This window comes from Medicago truncatula, chromosome 8, assembly GCF_003473485.1.
Source record: "Medicago truncatula cultivar Jemalong A17 chromosome 8, MtrunA17r5.0-ANR, whole genome shotgun sequence".
NCBI classification, from domain to species: Eukaryota; Viridiplantae; Streptophyta; class Magnoliopsida; order Fabales; family Fabaceae; genus Medicago; species Medicago truncatula.
The window spans coordinates 8,125,506-8,147,417 of record NC_053049.1 but is presented as its reverse complement, the minus strand read 5'-3'; the positions used below and the strand labels follow the sequence as shown (position 1 = coordinate 8,147,417).

The 21,912-nt window shown below is 32.2% G+C and overlaps 2 protein-coding genes across 3 annotated transcripts; one reads left to right on the top strand and one right to left on the bottom strand.

Annotated features, from left to right (window-relative positions):
* Positions 1 to 1,164: 1,164 nt before the first annotated feature.
* Positions 1,165 to 10,830, bottom strand: LOC11445678 (AT-rich interactive domain-containing protein 4). Of its 2 annotated transcripts, none has more exons than XM_024773198.2 (16): positions 10,577 to 10,830; positions 10,341 to 10,495; positions 8,268 to 8,456; positions 7,674 to 7,727; positions 7,420 to 7,508; positions 6,769 to 7,048; positions 6,422 to 6,478; positions 6,105 to 6,130; positions 5,798 to 5,939; positions 5,163 to 5,336; positions 3,678 to 4,277; positions 2,632 to 2,769; positions 2,448 to 2,546; positions 2,108 to 2,208; positions 1,792 to 1,882; positions 1,165 to 1,681 (listed from the first exon to the last, which is right to left on the bottom strand). In XM_024773198.2, exons 2-16 carry the CDS (start codon positions 10,485 to 10,487, stop codon positions 1,559 to 1,561), a joined length of 2,310 nt encoding a protein of 769 aa, XP_024628966.1. In that variant the 5' UTR covers positions 10,488 to 10,495; positions 10,577 to 10,830; the 3' UTR covers positions 1,165 to 1,558. The 2 variants fall into 2 exon arrangements, with proteins under 2 accessions (XP_024628966.1, XP_003627434.1); XM_003627386.4 differs by having other exon boundaries at positions 1,172 to 1,681; positions 5,798 to 5,933; positions 6,099 to 6,130.
* Positions 10,831 to 14,440: 3,610 nt separating this feature from the next.
* On the top strand, positions 14,441 to 14,998 carry LOC11445923 (agamous-like MADS-box protein AGL29). Its single transcript, XM_003627385.1, has one exon. It carries the CDS (start codon positions 14,441 to 14,443, stop codon positions 14,996 to 14,998), a length of 558 nt encoding a protein of 185 aa, XP_003627433.1.
* The last annotated feature ends 6,914 nt before the right edge of the window (positions 14,999 to 21,912 follow it).

Here is a 21,912-nt window from a genome sequence, read left to right as displayed (position 1 = left end):
TACTTAAAGTTAGAAATTATGACTTTTAATTTGATACTCCGTCTGTTCTTAAATACATATCCCAGTTTTATAATATGCATTATTCATTATTTTTTTTTTTGAAGGATAGTATGCATTATTCATATAATTTACTATGATCATATTTTTTAATTAATTATATAAATACAAATATTACAATGTAAGATGTTGTTCAATTTGTTTCAATAAATATTGTCAAAATATTATATTTTTTTTATAACTTTTTGCAATAAATGATTAAATATATTAATGGTCAAAGTTTTGTATTGACATTTTTTAGGAGTTGTGTATTAATATATATGAAGTGGTTGATTACAACATGTATTTAAAATTGGATAAAATAATAGATCTTTCCATTTAAATCTTTTGATCAAGTGTATAAACCATTTTACTCTCAATTTTTATCAGAATCAAACTTACACCATCATTTCAGTCAATTAATTTTTCACCCATGGAACCAGACATACAATTAATTTAAGAATTTTATGGTTAAACTGTTTCGTACCAAACAAAAGAATAAAAATAAAAATCAGTGCATGAATATCATGAATTGGTGGCATTTAACATGTGAATCCTTTCTCACCATGGATCAATTAATTTTTACAGTTAGATTAAAGATGAGTATAGATTTTATCATGGTCTTTTCACACTATATTTTTTTTCTTTCACTTTCACATTGTCTTCAACTTTGAGTCTTGAATTTTTCACTCCCTTTTAATGAAGAAGAACATCAATCTGAATCAACAACAACCTCTCGAGTCCTTGTCCCTTTTAACAGATTTATTTATAAAATTAACATAAGAATCTACTTCAAAACTATAAAATATTAAAACATTCAAAGAATTATAAATACCTGAAGAAATAATTTCACATTATTTGTATACTCAAAATCTTACTTCAATGATGCAAATCAATTTAATTAACTTCAATTCTTTTTTGTACTGTCAAAAAACTTGAACTCTTTAAACATCACCTGGCACTTAAACAGCCATAGTCTTCAAATTGAATGTCCCAAATTTCAGTCTCCTTTATAAAATTTTACTTTTTGTTGAACTACAGCTCCATATGATCACCACTCAAGTTAGTCTAAATATTTTCCAGTATTGTGCTGAACAATGAGTATGCAAAAATGCCCGTGCATGAATAGAAAGACTTAAAAAATGATCTATTAAATTCAACCATATAAACATGCTCAATGCCTAAGACTATACATTATCCCTTCAGTACAGTAGGACAATGAGAATAAAGTATACTTCAAATTACTGCTCATAATGGAGAGCTTAATCATAGTTCAAACTGGTAAGAAGTTCCATAATCTAAATTAGTAAATTTTGTTCCCCTAAATCAAGAACAAAGGTAGAGGGTGTTGAGGAAAGCCTTACTCCTATTGACATACTGACATTTGTGTCGATTAAACCTAATTCTCATTTTTTTTAATCCTATATTTCGCTAATCTATCTAAGAGATAGTGATTACAGACAAATCAACAAAGGGACAAACTAGTTGTCCCCTATTCCAGAAGTGGGCGGATGAAACTACATCAAAGGAGTCGTGACGACATTGACCTTTGAGAATACCCATTTGCAACACTTTGTTTTTTCTTGAAATTCGTAACACTACAATGAGGACATATATATTCCAGCCCATCTGTTTTTGCATAATCCTGCAAAAGTTGTGAAAGAAAATAAAAATGAATCCTTAATATAATACATTGTTTTGCATTGGATAACATTATTGACTCTTCATGTACAATTGTATGAGATGATGCAATACCTTAAATGCGCCAAGACCCTGCCTTCTGTCACAGCCGAAGTGGGCCCACTCACCACATATGCCACAATTCACCCAATCCCCAGCAGCACTACTGTTGAACAGTAAAAAGATTGTAAAGAAAACATTCACAAAAAATGAGATTAGCTGCTGCTACTTGCAAACACATCAATACCCAGCCACGTTTGGCTGTTAATCATCATGAAATGAGATAAATTATTACTCCTTAACAACAGGGAGATAATGTAAGTACATAATCTACAGGGAACCATACAAAAAGCAACTGCATAGCTTCATTGGCTTAAAAAGTAGTACAAACCTGTGACACAGCAAGCAGCATTCTCCATCCACATCATCATGAGCTAGTTCATATTCTAAAAGGTAGGTTTCATAATGTCTCTTGAGTGTATTTCCAACTCCCTGTAGAAGAAACATCATGGGAAAAAAAGCTTAGCTGCCGGTTAATTTGACATAAGATATAAATTATAATCATGTTCGATTATTTACTAATTGGGAAGTTAAAAGAGTTTTCAATGACTTATGTAAGCCCATGTATTATGGATCTTAAAAGTTTTGAAGTGCAATTCCAGAATCAAAACAACAAAATCGTAACAATGAACCACACAAGCACGGAATATACACAAAGGCATAGAACATACAGTCATTCTATTTGTTGATGTGTAATTTCCCATTTTTGAAAAGATTTGTCCCTTCCAGTTGATGCCATTGCCAACGTGAAATCCTCCCCTTGTAACCACCTAAGAAAACCAACAAATTCAAAAACAAATCTACACAAAAAATCATCCATAATAGTTCTCCACAAACACAATTTCACTGACTCACCTCTTTATATAAGTTGTAGAGATCAAGGCGTTTTCCATTTAGAATGGCATCAGGGAACTCGGCAAGCCCACCTTGGGGAATCAGTCGGCTATGCCCCCGGAGAATCAGAAACTCCATGACATCTTTAATAAATTCCTCCTACAGTGAAAGTTACAACTTTTAAATTGGTCTAAATTTAACTAATCCATTGGACGTTTGCATTAGAGTTTGACTAATCCAGTATGGTTCAGTAATATTTAGGATAACACCATTTGATGGAATATGGTTTAAATTTTTTTGGAAGTAACCAAAAAAAGAAACGGATGTATTATGGAATATGGATTCTCATTGAATGTTTGCATCATAGAGAGATTGATTAAACGCAATATGGCTTATTTATGTTTAGGATAATTCCTTTCCAAAAAATGTGTAATTTAAAAAATTCATGAATAGGAAATTAATAAGAAAGTGAAAATAAAATATTTCATCCTACGAGAATAACTAACTTCAATTCTCGTATCAATTTTGAGAATACTCTAGAATGTGGTGGAATATTTTGATATAATAACATAATCCAGTTCATATTTGCATAATATCTCATTGAATTAAGACATACAGATGATAGAACTTTTCTACTTTCCAAAATAAGATAATTGATAATTTGATATGAATTAAATGTGCATACATCACCAGGTCTTTAATTATAATTGTTAACAAAGTCGTATTACATTAATATTGGAACACTACTAAATCTCAAATCTCTTTTGCTAAATACAACAGTCAATATCTTAACATATATAGCATTTATAGGCTTCAGTTTTAAAAGTAGAAATTTTCAAGTCATTTACGTCAAAGATTATTTTTTTTTAAATGATACCTGTCAAAGAATTGATCACATGATTCGTGAGGTTTTTTAAATCAAAAAATCCTTACGTCACTTTGGTTAGTATGTAGTAATGCACTACATCAAAATCTTAGCACAAGTAAAACTTTGGAGACCACAGTATCATACTAGGCATCTAATGATACTGAAGGATATTAAAAACAATGGACATAGGAAAACTCACCTCAGAGCAAGTCTGTACCGAGCCTCTGCTACAGCCATGTTTCTTCAACGGTAATGGATTCAATGAAATAACCTGCTTAGGTTGAGATGAGCTTGAAAAAGATTTTCTCTGTGTTGCAGATGATGATCCAATACTACTGCGCTTCACAGGGACAAGTGGCACATAAGCCTCAACATGGGGACCACCAAAGCCATTTACGCCAGAAGGTCCACTAAAAGGTGTCATTCTATGGCGTCGAACATGAGGAATTGGCCTCATTGCTGATACTTTTAATCTCTGCCTAGCTGGAGTTAATGGTGTGCTAATCCCATTCACCATTTTCCTATCCTTTTCCTCTTCATCATTGTGGATGTCAGGGCTAGCCCCTTGGCTTGATTCACACCTCTTTCTTGTAGGAGGGGGAGGCTTCAACCAAACGGGGGGCCTGCTGAAAACTATATTGCCGTTATCACATCCATCTTTCGCAGAGCTTTGATAGAAGAAAAGTAAGCGCTCCGCATCATCTTTCTCAAAAGAGGCTACAGGCAACCCTTGAATACTAGCAATGCCAAGTGCAACTAAACTTCGATAAGAAACATCAGGTGCTAGCTGTCGCAAAATCTGAAGAAAGTAACAATATGTTTAGTTAAGAATTTGAACACAAGTAAATATGTTTGGACATAGAATTCCAATTAGAATAAGAAATGGAATTCTATGTCCAAACATAAGTTATTCTTATAAGATACAAAGCCTTAGGTGCTATACTCAACATCCGTGTATTTATAGGCAAGAAAACATTGGCAACATCCTGCTTCCAATTCATTATTTACCACAGAAATATAGATCAATCAATTTGAAAACAGGGAGCACTTCACTGCTCTACTATAGAAAGCCGACCCATTGTGTATGAACCATTCTTATAAAAGTAAGGCGAGTCAACAAGTTGTACTCTCATTCTTATAAAAGTAAGGCGAGCATACTTTGATCAGAGGCAGTGGCAATACAACAATCTAATCAGTCATGCTGCATACTTTGATGTCAAAGCATTTTGAGCAGAAAAATTGGATAAAAGGATACATCTGACCTCAAGTGACTCACTCAACACTAGAGACTACCTCTCAGATTCCCTTTCTATTATCTCAACCCAAGAAATCCTTGCCTCAGCATTTCAAATCCTTATCATGTTATATCAGCATTAATTGTCCTAATAAACTCTGCTACAATATTCTTTTTAAAGATAAATGGAGGAGTATTCGATGAAAATTCAACTTATAAGTCTTTTTACTTTATCGAACACTAAAAAAATAAAGAGAAATGGCTTCTGTTTTCATAATAAAACTGTTCTTAAAATTTTTTAAAATAATAATAATAATAATCAGGTAAAGCATATATAGGACTTGAATATTGATGAATCTCCCAATAAGAAACTAGCAAGAAGAAATCACAATTTATTTGATAAAACAACGCTTATACAGATAGTATAGCAATAAAGAATGTGATTAAAACCTGCAAAGCCCATTGAGGAAGCTTCATGCTAACTTCAAATATAGTTGCTCCACAAGCTATTGAAGCAGATCTGCGAGGTTCAGAGATAATCTGTGTGTTTGCTTCACCGTTGAGTCGTGCATGAACTATTTGACTCTTCTCAATTATCTCATTTTTTATATGATTCTCCAAAAGCTAAAAGGTCAAAAGCAAAACAGATCAGCCAAAGAATAAGAATCCAAAAATTTCATCATGTAATAGTTTCTTGCATAATATTGCATATATTACACTTCAGATGTGGACTGTTGATTTAATATATAATTAAATAGGTAATGTAAAACACTTCAGATGTGAACCGTTGATTTAATATATAATTAAATAGGTAATGTAAAATTAGACAATTTAATGGAAAAATGGTCAAAGGACTGTTTCTTTCCACTCAAAGTTTTAACTTCAATTCTGAAGACAAAATTGTTATATAACATATTTAAAATAAAAAAATAATCTAAAGCACAGGAATATATTATATATGTTCACATAAATTATTATGCAAGAGCAATGTAAGATTTAAACTAAACAATTAAATAGCATGGGCAGATAACATTGGTTGTTTGTTTGAGTAATAAAAACACAGTGCATTGACACTTGGAGGGTACCTGATCATTAAAACAGGCTTGTGGACTGCCAGATACTAGAAGTGAGATATGTGCAGAACTGCAGGTTGATATATCACATCGCATGGTCACAACTCCGCGAGAAAAAGAAGCTGCCTGAAGTGGTGGTGGAGGGGCACTATACAACAGCATAAAGGTATATGTTACAAGGTGGCAATCAATATTCAAACTTCTAATGAAATCCTAATGAAAAATAAAATGAAGATAAAATAATTTGAAGAAAAAATAAGACGAGTAATAATTGGTAGGTAGTACTAGTCATATGCAAGTCTTATCAACATACCTATACTTGCCATGGAGCTTGCAACTACGCATCTGAAAAGATAAGAAGAAGAAAACTAAGGAACCCCATGAAAAATTGCAACAAAAGTTCTCAGACAAGAGACTGGTAAAAAGCCACTCAACAAACAGGAAGTTGTCTTTTATGTTCTATTGCTTTCATGGAAAGGCCACAAGATTGGACGTGATAAGTAAACAGCAGTCCAGCTTAGATTCACAGTAAACTTTTTTTCATTAATTCAAAGGCTTGTGCTTATTTTAAGATTTTTGTAAAATGGAATTTTATTCAAAGAAGATAAATTCAATCAAATGATACAGTAAACATACTTCAATAGTTAAGAGAGCTCTGAGTCCATCCTCCAAAGATCTCAGCAATGACTCATCCTGAAAATAAACAAAACCATTTATAATTGGAAAAGACTGTCTGCCGTGGATGTTTTATTTGAATAACAACTACATATACAAGTATTGTTATATGTGTGCTTTTGATCCTTTCTTTTGTCTCATTTTGACAAACCACATTACTTTGTTCAACATTTAACAAAACATATTTTCAACATACATTTTTGGGTGTGTCAATGCGTGCAAATATTTACTTTATATAAATCATTACAAATGCTGAAGCGTCGTTTTAGCAAAAAAAAAACAGGAAGTAGAATTCCAAAGAAGCTTACAACAGTGGAAGGAGCACCACAGATGAGAAATCTCAAGTTCACTTCATCATCATGTATCTGAATAGAAGGAAGACTGCCTGAGGAACTTTCTTCATCATCATCTTCTTCATCCATCTCTGGAGGGTCAACATTGATTTTTAGACACTCGCCAAGAAGGTGTGGCCCCATATCGCTATCAGCATCATTGCTATCAGTAGGAAGTACTTGATTATTTTGAACACAGTAAAGTTCAAAAGAGGCACGTGCAAGGTGGAAAGCATCCCATGTGTGTGTAGATGAACTGCAATAATAGTAAAACAGCATTAAATATGTAATATTTTGAAATTCTTAACAAAATGTACGACTTTGGTTTCTTAGGTTTTTTTCCATGAAAAGAAAAGAAAAAGTCATACTGGATTTTAAAATTCTGGCCATTCATAATTCAAAACAAAAATGAGTTATATATATGACTACCATGACATATTTTACAAGGAGTTATTCCTCTCATAATGACCCGCTACATGGATGTGTCGTCAAATATATGTAACCATAACCAGACATCAGTATGACTTGCATCAGTGTAACAGTTAGGTTTAAGATATAAAAAGCCATTTCATAGTAAATGCACCACGTGCATGCAAGTTGCAATCAATCAAATACACGATACCATACCTCTGCACCACTGAAAATAATGCTTGACGGAAATGGCAGGCAGCATATTGAGAAAAGGCATTTTTCCAAAATACAACATATGGGATTCCCTGCATAGTCAAACAACCTGAATCAGCCAATATTCCCTATAAAACTACCACAATGAAAGGTATTCTTGTGAGAGCAGCACGTCTTTTATCATCAATCACAATCAACAATGATAGTCTGTTGACTTTTGATATCCGAGTTTTCTCAAGCAACTTAGACCAAAATACCTTAAGATGAAGGGCCTCTGCAAAACTTTCTCCATTTGGGATTTCTAAATAAACCTGAAGAAATTTTGAAAATTACATCAAATAAAATACCACACCAACAATGCGAACTGGGGGGGGAGGGGGGATGATAATCTGGTAAGCCTTATTAGTTTGATTAGCATCTAAACAAATTATATAAACTTCAAAATGCAAATCAGGTAAGCCTTATAAGTAAAATTCTTGAGCAATGTCTTATATGCCACAAATTCTACATACTCTACTATTCCTAAATTTTTCCTCTCATGAATCAGTCAACCAACAACTCTTCTATCAACTGGTTCAGTATTCAATTTCACATGACTGCAAAATTATAGGCAACAAAACAAATCTAACATTCTTCACAGTTTACAGCTAATAAAATTTTCCTTATTTCACCCGCAATCAATACTAGTAAGTACATCCAACCAATAAATAACCCAAAAATTAACAACATAGAAAGTAAAACATAAAAAATCTCCAATCTATTTCTTCACTTATCTCTATATGTCTAATCAATTGCCCTATACTATTACATATAAAGAACAAAAGAAAAGCATTAAAATTCAGAATACATACAGCCGTCGGTAATGTGGTATCGAAGAGCTCTGATATCTCTTCAGGGTTGGAGAATTCTCCACCTTGCCAAACCAGTGAACCAACTTCCTCATCCAGTAACTGCTCCCCTTGAAAGTAAACAAAATTTGGTTTACACGATTCAAGAACTTTACGAAACTGTTCCTTTTCCGGATTGCAAAGAGTTTGAACCTTCATTTCATTAAAAAAAACTACATGTTATTTCAATGTTTAAGTAAAAACAAAAACAAAATAGATTTAGTTCATATACACCGTCTGTGTAAAGATATTTTACATTTTCAGTCAATTATTATCGTCACATCACATCACTAAAAATTTGACTTCAACCATAACTACTTCTAATATCACACATATGATTGATAGTGATTTATTAACAGCATAAAACATTTTACATTTTACACTATTAAAATTAATTTCAAACAAAATTAGCAACAAATAACAAAATCGTCTAAAACTTTAATGGAGATGCACATCCGACAAAAAAGCATCATATTGTCATCTAAGCCTATCCTATAACCACTTTTTAGAAATAACTACCAAATACTCAATTTTTATTAGACCTCGCTATAATTACACTGACAGTGCATGTCCCCCCTATTCTCAACTTCTAATCCTACATTGCTATATATGTGAATCGTCACATAATAAAAATGTTCGACCTCAACAATAACTACTTCTAAAATCACACATATGATTTGTTGTGATTTATAGACTCTGTAATTTATTTTACATTTTACACTGAAAGTGTATCAACATTAAACAGGGTCTGTTTGGCAAGCACACTAAGCTACCTTATAGTTTATAAGCTCATATGACTAAAAAAGACCGATTTGGTAACAGTCATTTTCGGAAGAGCAAATAGTTTATTTTTACTAGATTATAGCGTTTTCTGAAAAGCCAATTCAAGTAGCTTATTGCTTGATCTTGGGCGCCGTCCAAGGTTATGGTCTTCTCCTGGCAGCTCCTCCTAGATCGGTTGCCTACCAGGCAAAATCTAGCGAGGTGTAGGGTAATCTTCAATCAAGGTAATTATGGGTGTGTGTTATGCGGAGATCCGGTGGAGTTGGGGGAGCATCTTGTTACTTGTACCAGCATCCTTCTGATTTGGTATAAGTTAGCTAGGTGGTTGAGGTGGGAGTTTGTTCGCCATAGCGATCCGGACATCCGGTTAGGCTGTTTGAAATATTTTTGGGGTTGGGGTCTGGTAAGAGAGTCATGTGTGTAAAATGTAAAATAAATTACAGAGTCTATAAATCACAACAAATCATATGTGTGATTTTAGAAGTAGTTATTGTTGAGGTCGAACATTGGTTGGGGTGGGAGTTTGTTCGCCATAGCGATCCGGACATCCGGTTAGGCTGTTTGAGAATTTTTTGGGGTTGGGGTCTGGTATTTTGGGGTTGGGGTCTGGTAAGAGAGTCATGTTAGGGTTACTCTTAGTTTGGCATGCTTTTATGTGGACTATATGGAACTCTCACCAATGATTTAATCTTTGCAGGAGCCTCTGCACCTCTGTTGAGCCCTTGGTGGATATGACGAAGTTTCTAGCTTGGAAATGGTTCGTGGCGAAGTGTCATGCTAGCTCTTGCTCCTTCTATGAGTGGGAAGTGCAGCCTGTCATGTGCTGGACCAGGTAGGGTCCTGTGGTGGTACCCGTCTTGCCCGTGTTTGGGGAGGGGAGGCTTCTGCCTTGTATTTGTGTTTTTCGGCTGTCTATTTTCTTTCCTTTGCTGCTTGGTTCGTTTTCCATTTCGGACTTTGCAGCTAGGTTTGGTGTTCGACTTTGTACCCGCTTTCTTCGTGTTTATATATATTTCATATTTGCCATTAAAAAAAAAAAAGTAACTTATTGCTTAGAGCTTATCATTTTTTCTCTCAATTTTGCCAAACACAACAATTTCAATCAGCTAGCTTACCTGCTATAAGCTAGCTTATCAGTTATCCACTACTTTTGAACCTCAAACAGAATTAGCAACACATAACATAACAAAAACTTCAAAACCTACATTGCAATACTACAAATACTTAAAATATATGTGAATTTTATTTATATACCTCGAGACGCCCCGAAGAAACCAGCTCAGGGAAAGGATACTTCTGCTGATTCTGTAACTGCTTCTGTTCAACAGAACGTGTTTCAGAGGTAACAGCGAGAAGAGTACAAGTTTGTTTAGAAGTTCCTTGTGGCTGAAACTGCAACATCCTTTAAGCTAAAACAACAACAAATAAACTGATTAAAAGAATTGATTATCAAAATAAGCTTAAATAGAATAAAATACGAATCAAATTACATGAAATTGTAGTTAAAACCGATGAGGTTGAGTTCCGATGAGAGAAAAACAGCTTTACAGTGAAATTGTGAAGGAATTGTGTTGCATCGTTGAAGAGAGAAATTGAAGTGTGAGAAAGTTGAAACCCTAAGGAGATGTGTGGATTGGGATTTGAGATTGAAGATTGATTCAACAAAGAACAAGAGAATTCGGATTTTCTATTTTCTTTTTTTCATGTTCTTGTTCTTAAGCTTAAACGACGTCGTTTTTGGATTTTTTTTTCGTATGCTCCGCGTATCCTGCACCGATACCTGATACGTATCGTAGAGTATCCGAATATTAAATTTTATTTTAAAAAAAAATAATTATTCGATAATTTCCGATACATCCCGGATACGCGAAGGATACTTCTATTTGTTCCGATACGCACGAATACGTGTGTTTTTTTATATTATTTTGATTTCTGTTTTTTTTTTTTTTTTTGTAATTGAGTTAGTAGAGTTGTCTTTGGATGAACCAGATTTGGAAGCTGCTTTGTATCTTGTTGATGGAAATAGAGGAGAGGAGATTGAGACGATTAATGTTAACTAAAATAACTTAACTCTTGAGTACTGATATGCTCTTTTTTCGATATAGTGCTTCTTTTTTAGATCGATATAGTATAGCACTACCAATGTTCTTTTTGGATATTGTATAGCACTGATGGTGCTCTTTTTGGTATATATTGTGTATGTAATTGACTAATCACCACTCTCTTAATCGTCAATATTATTTATATTTACGTTGATATGCTACAAGCCCATGACTGGTTTCTTGTGTTTGGTAATATATTTGCATATTAAAAAAATGGTTATAATACGACACCCAGTCTAGCATTCCTTGTGCTGGTTAGGATTTATTATGATTTTAATAAATTTCATTTTAGCTTCTTCAAAAAAAAAAAGTTATAATTATATTGTACATTTAATTATATAATTTTTTTTATTAACGTATCTCATCCATATCGTATCTTGATTTTTAAAAATTTTCGTATCGATGCAGTATCGTATCCGTATTGTATCTCCTATCCGGACTTCACATGTTCAAATGTTGTTTAGTAAAAACTTACATATTGAATTTTGAATTGATTTTTCAATATCGATATTTGTTACGTGTCTACGTTGGTGATTCTCATCGATGAAGTTAATTTTACAATAACTTATTAGGTTGAAGTCAACTCAAATTTTGAAGATTATGTGTTTAATATAATTCTTTGCGGTGTTGTAGGTGATTTTAATATTACAAAACCAGAAACCTCAGCAATTATTTGATATGATTTCCTTTAGGGAAACTGAATTTATAGTAGCTTTGCACGCTACTATAATAGGTTGGAAATGAATGAAACTTAATGTTGATGGTTCTCACCGAATCTATAATAGATCAAATTATGGTGGAATAATAAAAGACTCCAGATATCATTTTCGCAACTTAGGAATCTTTATCGTCATCTCTACCTAGCTTTGGATTCTCAATCTTGGCTTGGAGCTTGCTATAAGTTCATCAATGTATTCCCTACTTGTTGAAATAGACGCTTCAATTGTTGTTAGCTTTGTGATAAAGGGTACCTCATCCATTTTTTTTTTATCTCCAACCTATCTTAAATGATATTTTCGATCTAATAGGAGTGTTACTTGTCCCCAAATTTCTCATAGATTAGTTGTGAATTCTCTCTTTAAATAGAGAGCTCGCATAGCTCATTCCACATATTAAAGAATTTTATTGAGTTATCTAGAATTTTTTTTCTCTGCTCGATGCATTTCTTAGTCATTTATTAGATTGTTCTTAATTGGCAGTAATCCATTTTTCTAGATATAATGTCCCTTAAGAATCAAGAATGGTTTTAAGAGCATAGTCCATTCGACAATTTATGTACCTTTCAAATAAAAAATATTTTTAAGATCATAGTCCCTCTTGAGGTATAATGTCCCTTCAAAAATAAGAATGATCTTAAGAGTATATTCCCTTCGATATTATAGAGAAGATAAATGTTAGAATGATGATAGCACCATGTTTGAGTGGTCGCAGTAATATCAATATCATGGAGAAGTTGAACGTTATAATGGTGGTAGCACCAAATTTAAATGGTTACAATACCATGTAATGCGTAATCGTCCTATATTAATGGTATTATGGTTGAATGTTGTTCATAGGAGTGATAGGGAAATGTTTTTCTCTAGTAATTTGCAGAAATGAATTTCTTTCAACTTGAGTAATGAGGCGGGTTGTGATTGGAGGAATAAGGAGCAGCATGATTCATATTTTATTAGACAAGTTGATCCATTGCATTTCAAGCTTCATATCTAAGATTCATTTCATATGCAAACATAAATGAAAGATCATAATTTTGAAGATTGAGAGATTATAAGAAAAGGAAACAATGAATTTAAAGCTTAAATGCAAATGAATTAAAGGGTAAAGAATGCAAAGGAAAAAAGATAAAACCCAAATCATTGCCCAAAATTAAGTTACAGAACCACATGTAATTTTGTCAAAAATATAGTACTACATACGGTCACATTTATAAGCAAAAAACATTTTTTATATACATTGAATGATTAATATATGCAATCACATTTATAGATCAGATACATTAATTATTCAATGTACATAAAAAACTGTTTTTTTGCTTATAAATATGATCGGAAGGAGTACAACATTAAAATAACACTCAAGCAAAATTACATCAATTTAGATAAATAAACATAATATAAGATAACGACCAAGACTCGACATAATCTACTCAACTTTAACATACAACCACATCGGTCCTTCTTTATCCTCTTCGAACCAAAACATATATTTTACATCAATGTCATTCCTCAAGAAGCTTAAAAATTGTCACATATAGTGCGGGTGCCATTGTCATTTTCATCTTTCAACAAGATGTAAGGATGACCATAAAAAATAGAAACCACCTTTCGAGTATCACGATCTAAGTAAAAAAAAGTGGTTGAGTTATTTCTTCAACCCTAATATAACGTCTTTCTAAGAGACATATTTGTAAACGTCTCCAAACCACTTATGCTAAGGTGTATCGATTATTTTAGCCATTGCCAGAAAAATTAAAATGTTTAAAATCCCCATATATAAAATAAACAATGTTTGTTCCCATGTGATAGGGACGATGCTTAGTATTATGCATGGGCTTGGTTTGAACCTGAAACACTCCACTTATTTTCCTTAAAATTAAATTAGATCCACCAGACTGCTTGACAAAAATAATAATATTTTATTAGAAAAAGAAAAAACAACATTTTCAAGATGAATTAAATAAGTTAGTCAGATTATGGAAATAGTATTTCAAGTTACATCAGATCTCTTAAATTTTGTGCAAGTTTGTATACTTTTTTTAATTTTAAAGTTTGTAAATTTTTTAGACATGGTCATATTTTTGTCCAAAGGTTGATCGGTCCATATTTTTTTTTCTTCTGGTACATGTTTTTTTTTTTTTTGATGGTACATGGTTGATCATGTAGCTAAATATATTCACCGGAAAAAAATCATATATCTGACAAAAGATTTTGTTTATTTTTGAGCAAGATCACAAATATAATAGAATCATATCACGATGATCTTATACAATTTTGCCATTAATGACACGCATATTGAATAAAAATTACAAATATATATTCTTAAGAAAACAACTAAAATATATTAGAGTTCCTTCAAAAAAAAAAAACTAAAATATATTAGAGGTAAAAATAAAACGAGACAGAATGTGTGTGTATATATTTCTTCTATAAAAGAAAGAGTCGGTTCCATATTTTGGGACCAAAACAAAGTTTTCTTTCATATTTGGTTATTGAGTTCTTTCTTCCCTCTTTCTCCTCTTGGAAGAAAGATCCAATGGCTTCTTCAAACGGAAACAACACATCAACAAAAAGCAACAACAAACGTAAGAGATCAACCATTAAAATCAAGAAAGCAGAACAATCAAACAAGCCCCTCGATACCTTCTCAAAACGCAAACTAGGGCTCTTCAACAAAGTTACAGAACTATCTATCCTATGCAATGCAAAAACTGCAATGATCATCACTTCACCAAACGGAAAACTCTACGTTTGTGGTTACCCTAACCCTAACACCGTCATTAAACACTTTCTCGATAGGGAAAACCCAGTCATCGACGCTGACAAAAGGAAGCAGGATCATGAGGGCGTAGTTGAAACCTTAAGGTTTCAACATGAGGCAATTGAAGAACGGCTGAAAGAAGAGAATAATTATTTAGAAGGTGTAAAAGAGAGAAACAAGAGTAGTTCATGTTTTTCTTGCTGGTGGGGTCATTCTATTGATGATATGGCTTTGGAATCTCTTGAGCAATTTAAGACTTCTTTGGTAAAATTGAAGCTTAATTTAGATGCATCCTTGCAAGGCAAAAATATTCATATAACTACTCAATCTTGAATGATTGTTATGATGAACGACAATAACACTACAAATAGGTCGGTGGATATCAATTTCTTCAAGGTTTTAATTTTTCATATGCTTTTCTTTTTGAGGGTTCTTGATTTAGGACACTATTTTTCGTCTAAATTTTGAATTAATTTTATATGCTTTTCTTTTTTCATTTGTATATCGTTCTTGATTAATGGCATCTTTCTAGTTGTTATTTACCACTCCTCGTGCTTCTATAATTGTTCAACAATAAAAGAAGTCGTCTTCCAGTAATGTTTAGAGTTTAGACTTTATTGTTTTCACTTTTCATCATATGTCTCTTCAAGGTTAATTACACTGCGTTATTTAACGTATGTTAATGGCAGAATATTTCCTACTGAATTAAACTAAGATCTGTTTAGTTAATGCTTTTTTCAAATTCCTTCTTCTTAGGAATTATGAAGATCATGAGATCAAGGAATAAAAAAGAAAGAAAGTGCGATTTGTGATAGAGAGATTAAGATATGTGTAAAATTAGACTTTAAAAAAAAAACGTATGTATATATATATATCAGAGTTATTTACAATTAGGTACTTTAGGCAACTTTGAGTGAACCACAGTGGCTATTTAATTCTGAATATATAAGTAACGTGTATGACTAAGTTGGTTGCGCAAATATAATTCAAATTGACATCAATAGTTGATTGAGGATATCAAAATCTTATCATGGAACAGACAAAAAAATTCTTATCATGGTGCTTCATTCTAGTTCTAGAGTAAATTGGAAGACTAAACACCTACTTTCATGTTGGATAGAAGTAATGTCGTGTGAATTGATAAAAAGTGGAAGTTCCACGTTGAATCAGACACATTGTAGTGGAGGATGTAGTTCAAAGGTTGTGCCCTTCGGATAATCAATTTTGTGAACGGTGAGCAATCAACGAAAATATTATCCGAAAGTGTTGTCTTAATTCTCAAGTTTCGCTGAATTATTTTAGTACTCAATCTAAAATATTTTGATACTTAATCTAAAATATTTTGATATTCAATCTAAAAATATTTTAGTATATAAAATGAAGTTTTTTGTACTTGATCTAACACACATGTTCCTTGTCGCCCAAGTTTCTCATGGATGAGTTGTTAATTCTCTCTTTGAACAGAATTTGTGTAAATTATTTCACACATCAAAGAATTCTATTAAGTTATTGAGAATTCTTTCTCTTTTCTCCCTCTTTCTGCTTGATGCATTTTCGAGCCACTTTTCCTCTTTATTTTCTGTCCCCCCACATCAAAGAATTAGATTGAGTTGTCGAGAATTCTTTTTTGCTTCTCCTAGAGTTATGTAAACACTATCTTTGTTGAACAACTTGTTGTAAATCTCTGGATTGAGATTATGAAGTCCTATAGATTGAGACAAGGAAGTTTAGGACTACATTGTCTTAGTATTGATTGTTGTAATCAGGATTTAATTATAGTGAAAAATACCTTGGAAGTGCAAGGAGGGCCGGAAGTAATCTCGGGTTGTGAGGTGAACCAAGATAAACTATTTGTGTTGTTTCTATCCCTTTATCTCTTTGTTTTCCGTTGCTATATGTGATTCAAACAAAAAAAAGTATCAAAACGACAAACAAAATTCAAACCCTCTTTTGTGTTTTTCTCATGTTTACGATAGTTAGTAGATAGTATATTTGAAGCATTAGCCTTGTATTGGAGTTGTTGCACCAAATTTTTTTTTTTCTTCTTTTCTTTTTTATGAAATTGTCTACGACTTTTATGAATTTAAATTATAATATTTAGTTAACTGCTCCCCCAATATTTTCAGCAAGATCTGCCCCTGATTTCAATGCCCTTCCAATCTTTCAAAGTTGCACCAAGTTATCTTAAATAAGGATTCTTGTGGAGAAAGGTTAGTCCGCCATAATGATTCATACGCTGAAGCAGTAGAAAAACCACAATCACTGTTTCCCCACTTTTGTTCTGAACTATTACAAGTTCAGCTCAAGAGAAACCTAAATAATTTCCACCTGATCCTAATTATCCTATGTAAAAAGCATTAAGTCGTTCACAAAGGCCAGGTGGGAACAACTTGCGAACTCGATTAGAAAGTTTAATTGGCTTGGAAAACTTGTGCTCAACATTAATGTTTACTAAACATTACCGTTGGCACAAAAAAAAAAAAAAGTGAATTTCAATCTCAATGGTGGTCTTTTTTTCTTTAGATTCGACGTTGAGGCAATAAATCATATTTTTTGGCGCCAAAATTATACAAGTTAATGTGAAATTAGATAAACCAAAATGTTCCGTTTTGAAAAAAGAAGGAAAATGTCAACGGGGACATTCGTTAACAAGACAAAAAAAAAACTATTTTTGTGAGTTTAATTAAATAGAAGGACAAAAATGCAATCAAGGTATTTATTCCCTTCGAGGAGATGACTAAAAATGCATTGAAAAAAGAAAAATATTTCAATGCACAAATAAGAGGAGAGTGAGCCACCGTATCTATTCTCTTCAAAGAGATGACTTCTTCCAATGCTTTCCCATTTCAAAGAACATGCATGGTAGATGATAATGATAAATACTTATATGGACACAACACCAAATCAAAATTTTTTAGGCACACATTTATTAAAATATCTATCCTTTAATTATTTCAAAAAGGTATATTTTTGAATTCCTTTCTCTTTCATACTTTTTTCTTTTATGTGTGCGTGTCTAAATGACACATATTTATGCATGTGATTAAACAAGTGTTTCTCGATGATGATAGATAAGCTCCCTAAAAAAAAAAACAATGAGATAAGCTTTCACCATATTTAAAAAGTTTTAGGCATCCCAATATTAGTCGGAGTATTTTGCTCCTAATTGAGATGATTATAAGCTTTCTCAAGTTCGATTTTGATCTCCATCCATCCCACTTTTTGTCGGGTAGTTGCATTGCTTTTTCTATTTGAAATGGAACTACATTGATATTAGCTAACCAACTCCTCCATCACATTTCTTAATCTTCTTGTCCATAGTTTGGTAAAAGACTAGATCTTTTACCCGTGCTACCGCCCGGGACATTAAAAATGGAGAAGTTAAAAAAGTTCTGATATTATTCATTACATAAAAAATAAAATAAATACACATAAAAAGTATTTAAGGGCATACAAATATTGGGTCACACATTTTCGAATATCTCCTTATAAACTACATTTGAAGTGGTGCTGATATAATCCCCATTGTCATCCGTTAATAATATCTTCAAACCATCCCTTGATGTAACACGTGATATTGCAACATCTGCCCATGTGAGAAGACCGATTGTGGAAGATAGATGTCAACTTGCTTAAGTGATTGTCTTTGACTTTTGTTTATAGTCATTGCAAAACACAAAGCTATAAGAAACTATATGCGTTGAAATTTGAAAGGAATTTGGTATCAGATGGTGACAATGACAATCTCGGTATGTAGACCTTCTCTCCAACATTTCTTCCTGATATAACTCTCCCTTCAATAACATATCTTCCCATCTTAATGACTATTAGTCGAGTACCATTACACAACCATGATGTTATGTCCAAATTTCTCAACAACATAATAGGAACTCCAACTTTCAAAGTAATCTTGTGATTAGGAAGACCTGATGAATTGATAGTGTTCAAGAATTCTGGTGTGTGAATATCATTTGGCCTATTGACTGATGCGGTATCTGCTATTAGAGAATCACAACTCAAATATGTCCTTTCTTCGCCGGAAATGAGAGACAGAACATAGTTATTAACCTCATCAACAATTGTATTTTTAAGAGTCAATATTGCATTATCTTGAAAAAAAAGATGTATCATGCATATTGAGTAATATTGATGGATAGATGGAGTCAACAATTGAAGCAATATGATCACCTGCACTATTAATGAGTAGATCATCTGGGATTTCCACCTGAATGCTATCATCTGAAACATTTCCAATGCAACCGTCTCCAATCCCTAATACCCATTTGGCGAATTCTGTTCTTTCTTGTACCTCATCTGGTGAACATCCATGCAAAAGTCTCATATTCGTTGTTAATGTTAATACCTCACAATATCGCCAAAGGTTTGATGAATTAATACTTGCATTAACGACATCTGGTCTGGTGCCTTTAAGAACGACTGGTAGAATCTGTCAAAAATCTCCACAAAGAACCACAACTTTACCACTAAAAGGAATGTATGTCATATCTCTTAAGGTGCAATCAACAGCTTCAAAGCAATGTTTGTGCATCATAGGTGCTTCATCCCAGTTTCTGTTTTCTTCGACTGGTGGAACGATCTAGAATATCAACTGTTTATCTACTATACTATATAGGAAAGTTAATGTCCCATGAATTTACCATTTTGCCCCTATAAGGGTCAATTTGGTAATCTACTTATTGTTTAGTTTTTTTTTTTGAACCATGGCCTATGAATTTCCATTTTTGCCCCTATCCAATTTTTTTAATTATTTTCTAATTAACTTTTAATTATTTTTCAATTTTTATATTTTTAACTATTTTTCAATTTTTTCTCCCAAATTCAGTTGCTTCTACATTCTTTCGAAGAATTTTTTTTATGCAGTGATTATCTAAGGTTATTATTTTACCTTAGATAAACATTAAATGTAAAAGTGTGGAGGAAAATATTAGGTTAAAATTAGAGCTGACATTTTGCATAAATTAAATCTAGAGTTACTATAGTAAAGTCACGCGAAAAAATAGGTTAAATCTAGGGTTAATATTGCGTCACGGGTTAACATTTAGAAATAAGAGATGACATTTTGCTTAAATTCAATCTAGGGTTAGTATAGTAAAGTCACACGAAAAAATTAGGTTAAATCTAGGGTTAATATTGCGTCATAGGTTAACATTTAGAAATAAGAGATGTCATTTTGCATAAATTAAATCTAGGGTTAATATAATTTGTTTAGTAAAATTAAAGAGAAAAATTAGGAGCGATTTGTTTATTTTGATTTCCCTAACAATTAACGTTAACATTTTGATTAAATTAAACAGTGTTAATTAAATATGGTTAATACAGTAAGATTAAGCAAAGAAGTTAGGTTAAATCTAGGGCAAAATTTTGCGTTCGGGTTAACTTTAAGAAATAAAATAGGCTAAGTATAGCAAGACGGGTTAACATTTATAAATAAGAGATTAAGTTAAGCATAGGGAGGCGGGTTATCGGTTATTCCTTTCCAAAAAAACAGCATATAATTGGGAACATACTTTTATTTTACTTTAGATAAACATTAAATGCAGAAGTGTGGATGGAAAAATTAGGTTAAAATTAGAGATGACTTTTTGCATAAATTAAATCTAGGGTTAATATAGTAAAGTCACGCGAAAAATAGGTTAAATCTAGGGTTCATATTGCATCACGGGTTAACAGTTATAAATAAGAGATGACATTTTGCATAAATTAAATCTAGGGTTAATATAGTAAAGTCACACGAAAAAATTAGGTTAAATCTAGGGTTAATATTGCGTCAGGGGTTAAAATTTAGAAATAAGAGATGACATTTTGCATAAATTAAATCAAGGGTTAATATAGTAAAGTCACACGAAAAAATTAGGTTAAATCTAGGGTTAATATTGCGTCACAGGTTAACATTTAGAAATAAGATATGTCATTTTGCATAAATTAAATCTAGGGTTAATATAATATGTTTAATAAAATTAAAGAGAAAAATTAGGAGCGATTTGTTTATTTTGATTTCCCTAACAATTAACGTTAACATTTTGATTAAATTAAACAGGGTTAATTAAATAGGGTTAATACAGTAAAATTAAGCAAAGAAATAAGGTTAAATCTAGGGCAAAATTTTGCGTTCGGGTTAACTTTAAGAAATAAAATAGGTTAAGTATAACAAGACGGGTTAACATTTATAAGTAGCGAGACGGGTTAACGGTTATTCCTTTCCAAAAAAATAGCATATAATTAGGTACATACTTTTATTTTACTTTAGATAAACATTAAATGCAAAAGTGTGGAGGGAAAAATTAGGTTAAAATTAGAGATGACATTTTGCATAAATTAAATCTAGGATTAATATAGTAAAGTCACCCGAAAAAATAGGTTAAATCTAGGGTTAATATTGCATCACGGGTTAACATATAGAAATAAGAGATGACATTTTGCATAAATTAAATCTAGGGTTAATATAGTAAAGTCACACAAAAAATTAGGTTAAATCTAGGGTTAATATTGCGTCACGGGTTAACATTTAAAAATAAGAGATAAGAGATGACATTTTGCAGAAATTAAATCTAGGGTTAATTTAGTAAAGTCACACGAAAAAATTAGGGTAAATCTAGGGTTAATATTGCGTCACGGGTTAACGTTTATAAATGAGCTGACATTTTGCATAAATTAAATCTAGGGTTAATATAATTTGTTTAGTAAAATTAAGGAGAAAAATTAGGAGCGATTTGTTATTTTGATTTCCCTAACAACTAACGTTAACATTTTGATTAAATTAAATAGGGTTAATGCTAAAATTAAGCAAATAAGTTAGGTTAAATCTAGGGAAAAATTTTGCTTTCGGGTTAACTTTAAGGAATAAGAGATTGCAATAGTTATTATGTTATTTTTTATGTAGTGCTTTAGACTCTGTGTTGCAAATTTTTGGTTTACGCAGCTTTGATTTTCACATTTATAAATGACAACAATTTTCTGTAATTTATAAGATTTCTCCTTCAAAATTAAATTAAAAAAAAATACGTTATTCAACCCGTGCAAAGCACGGGTTTGTAACTAGTTTATTGAAATAAAAGCGTAACAACAGGTTGAGACCGCTGTGGAATTATTAAAAGAAAATTACAGCATAAGGAAAAAACTAAATAAACTAAGTTCAGCAAAAAATTATACCGTTTGTGATGTTAGTTAGCGGGGAATTTCTTCCATCAACTTTGCGCCTCTTGCTATGTTCCATTTGCGCAAAAAAG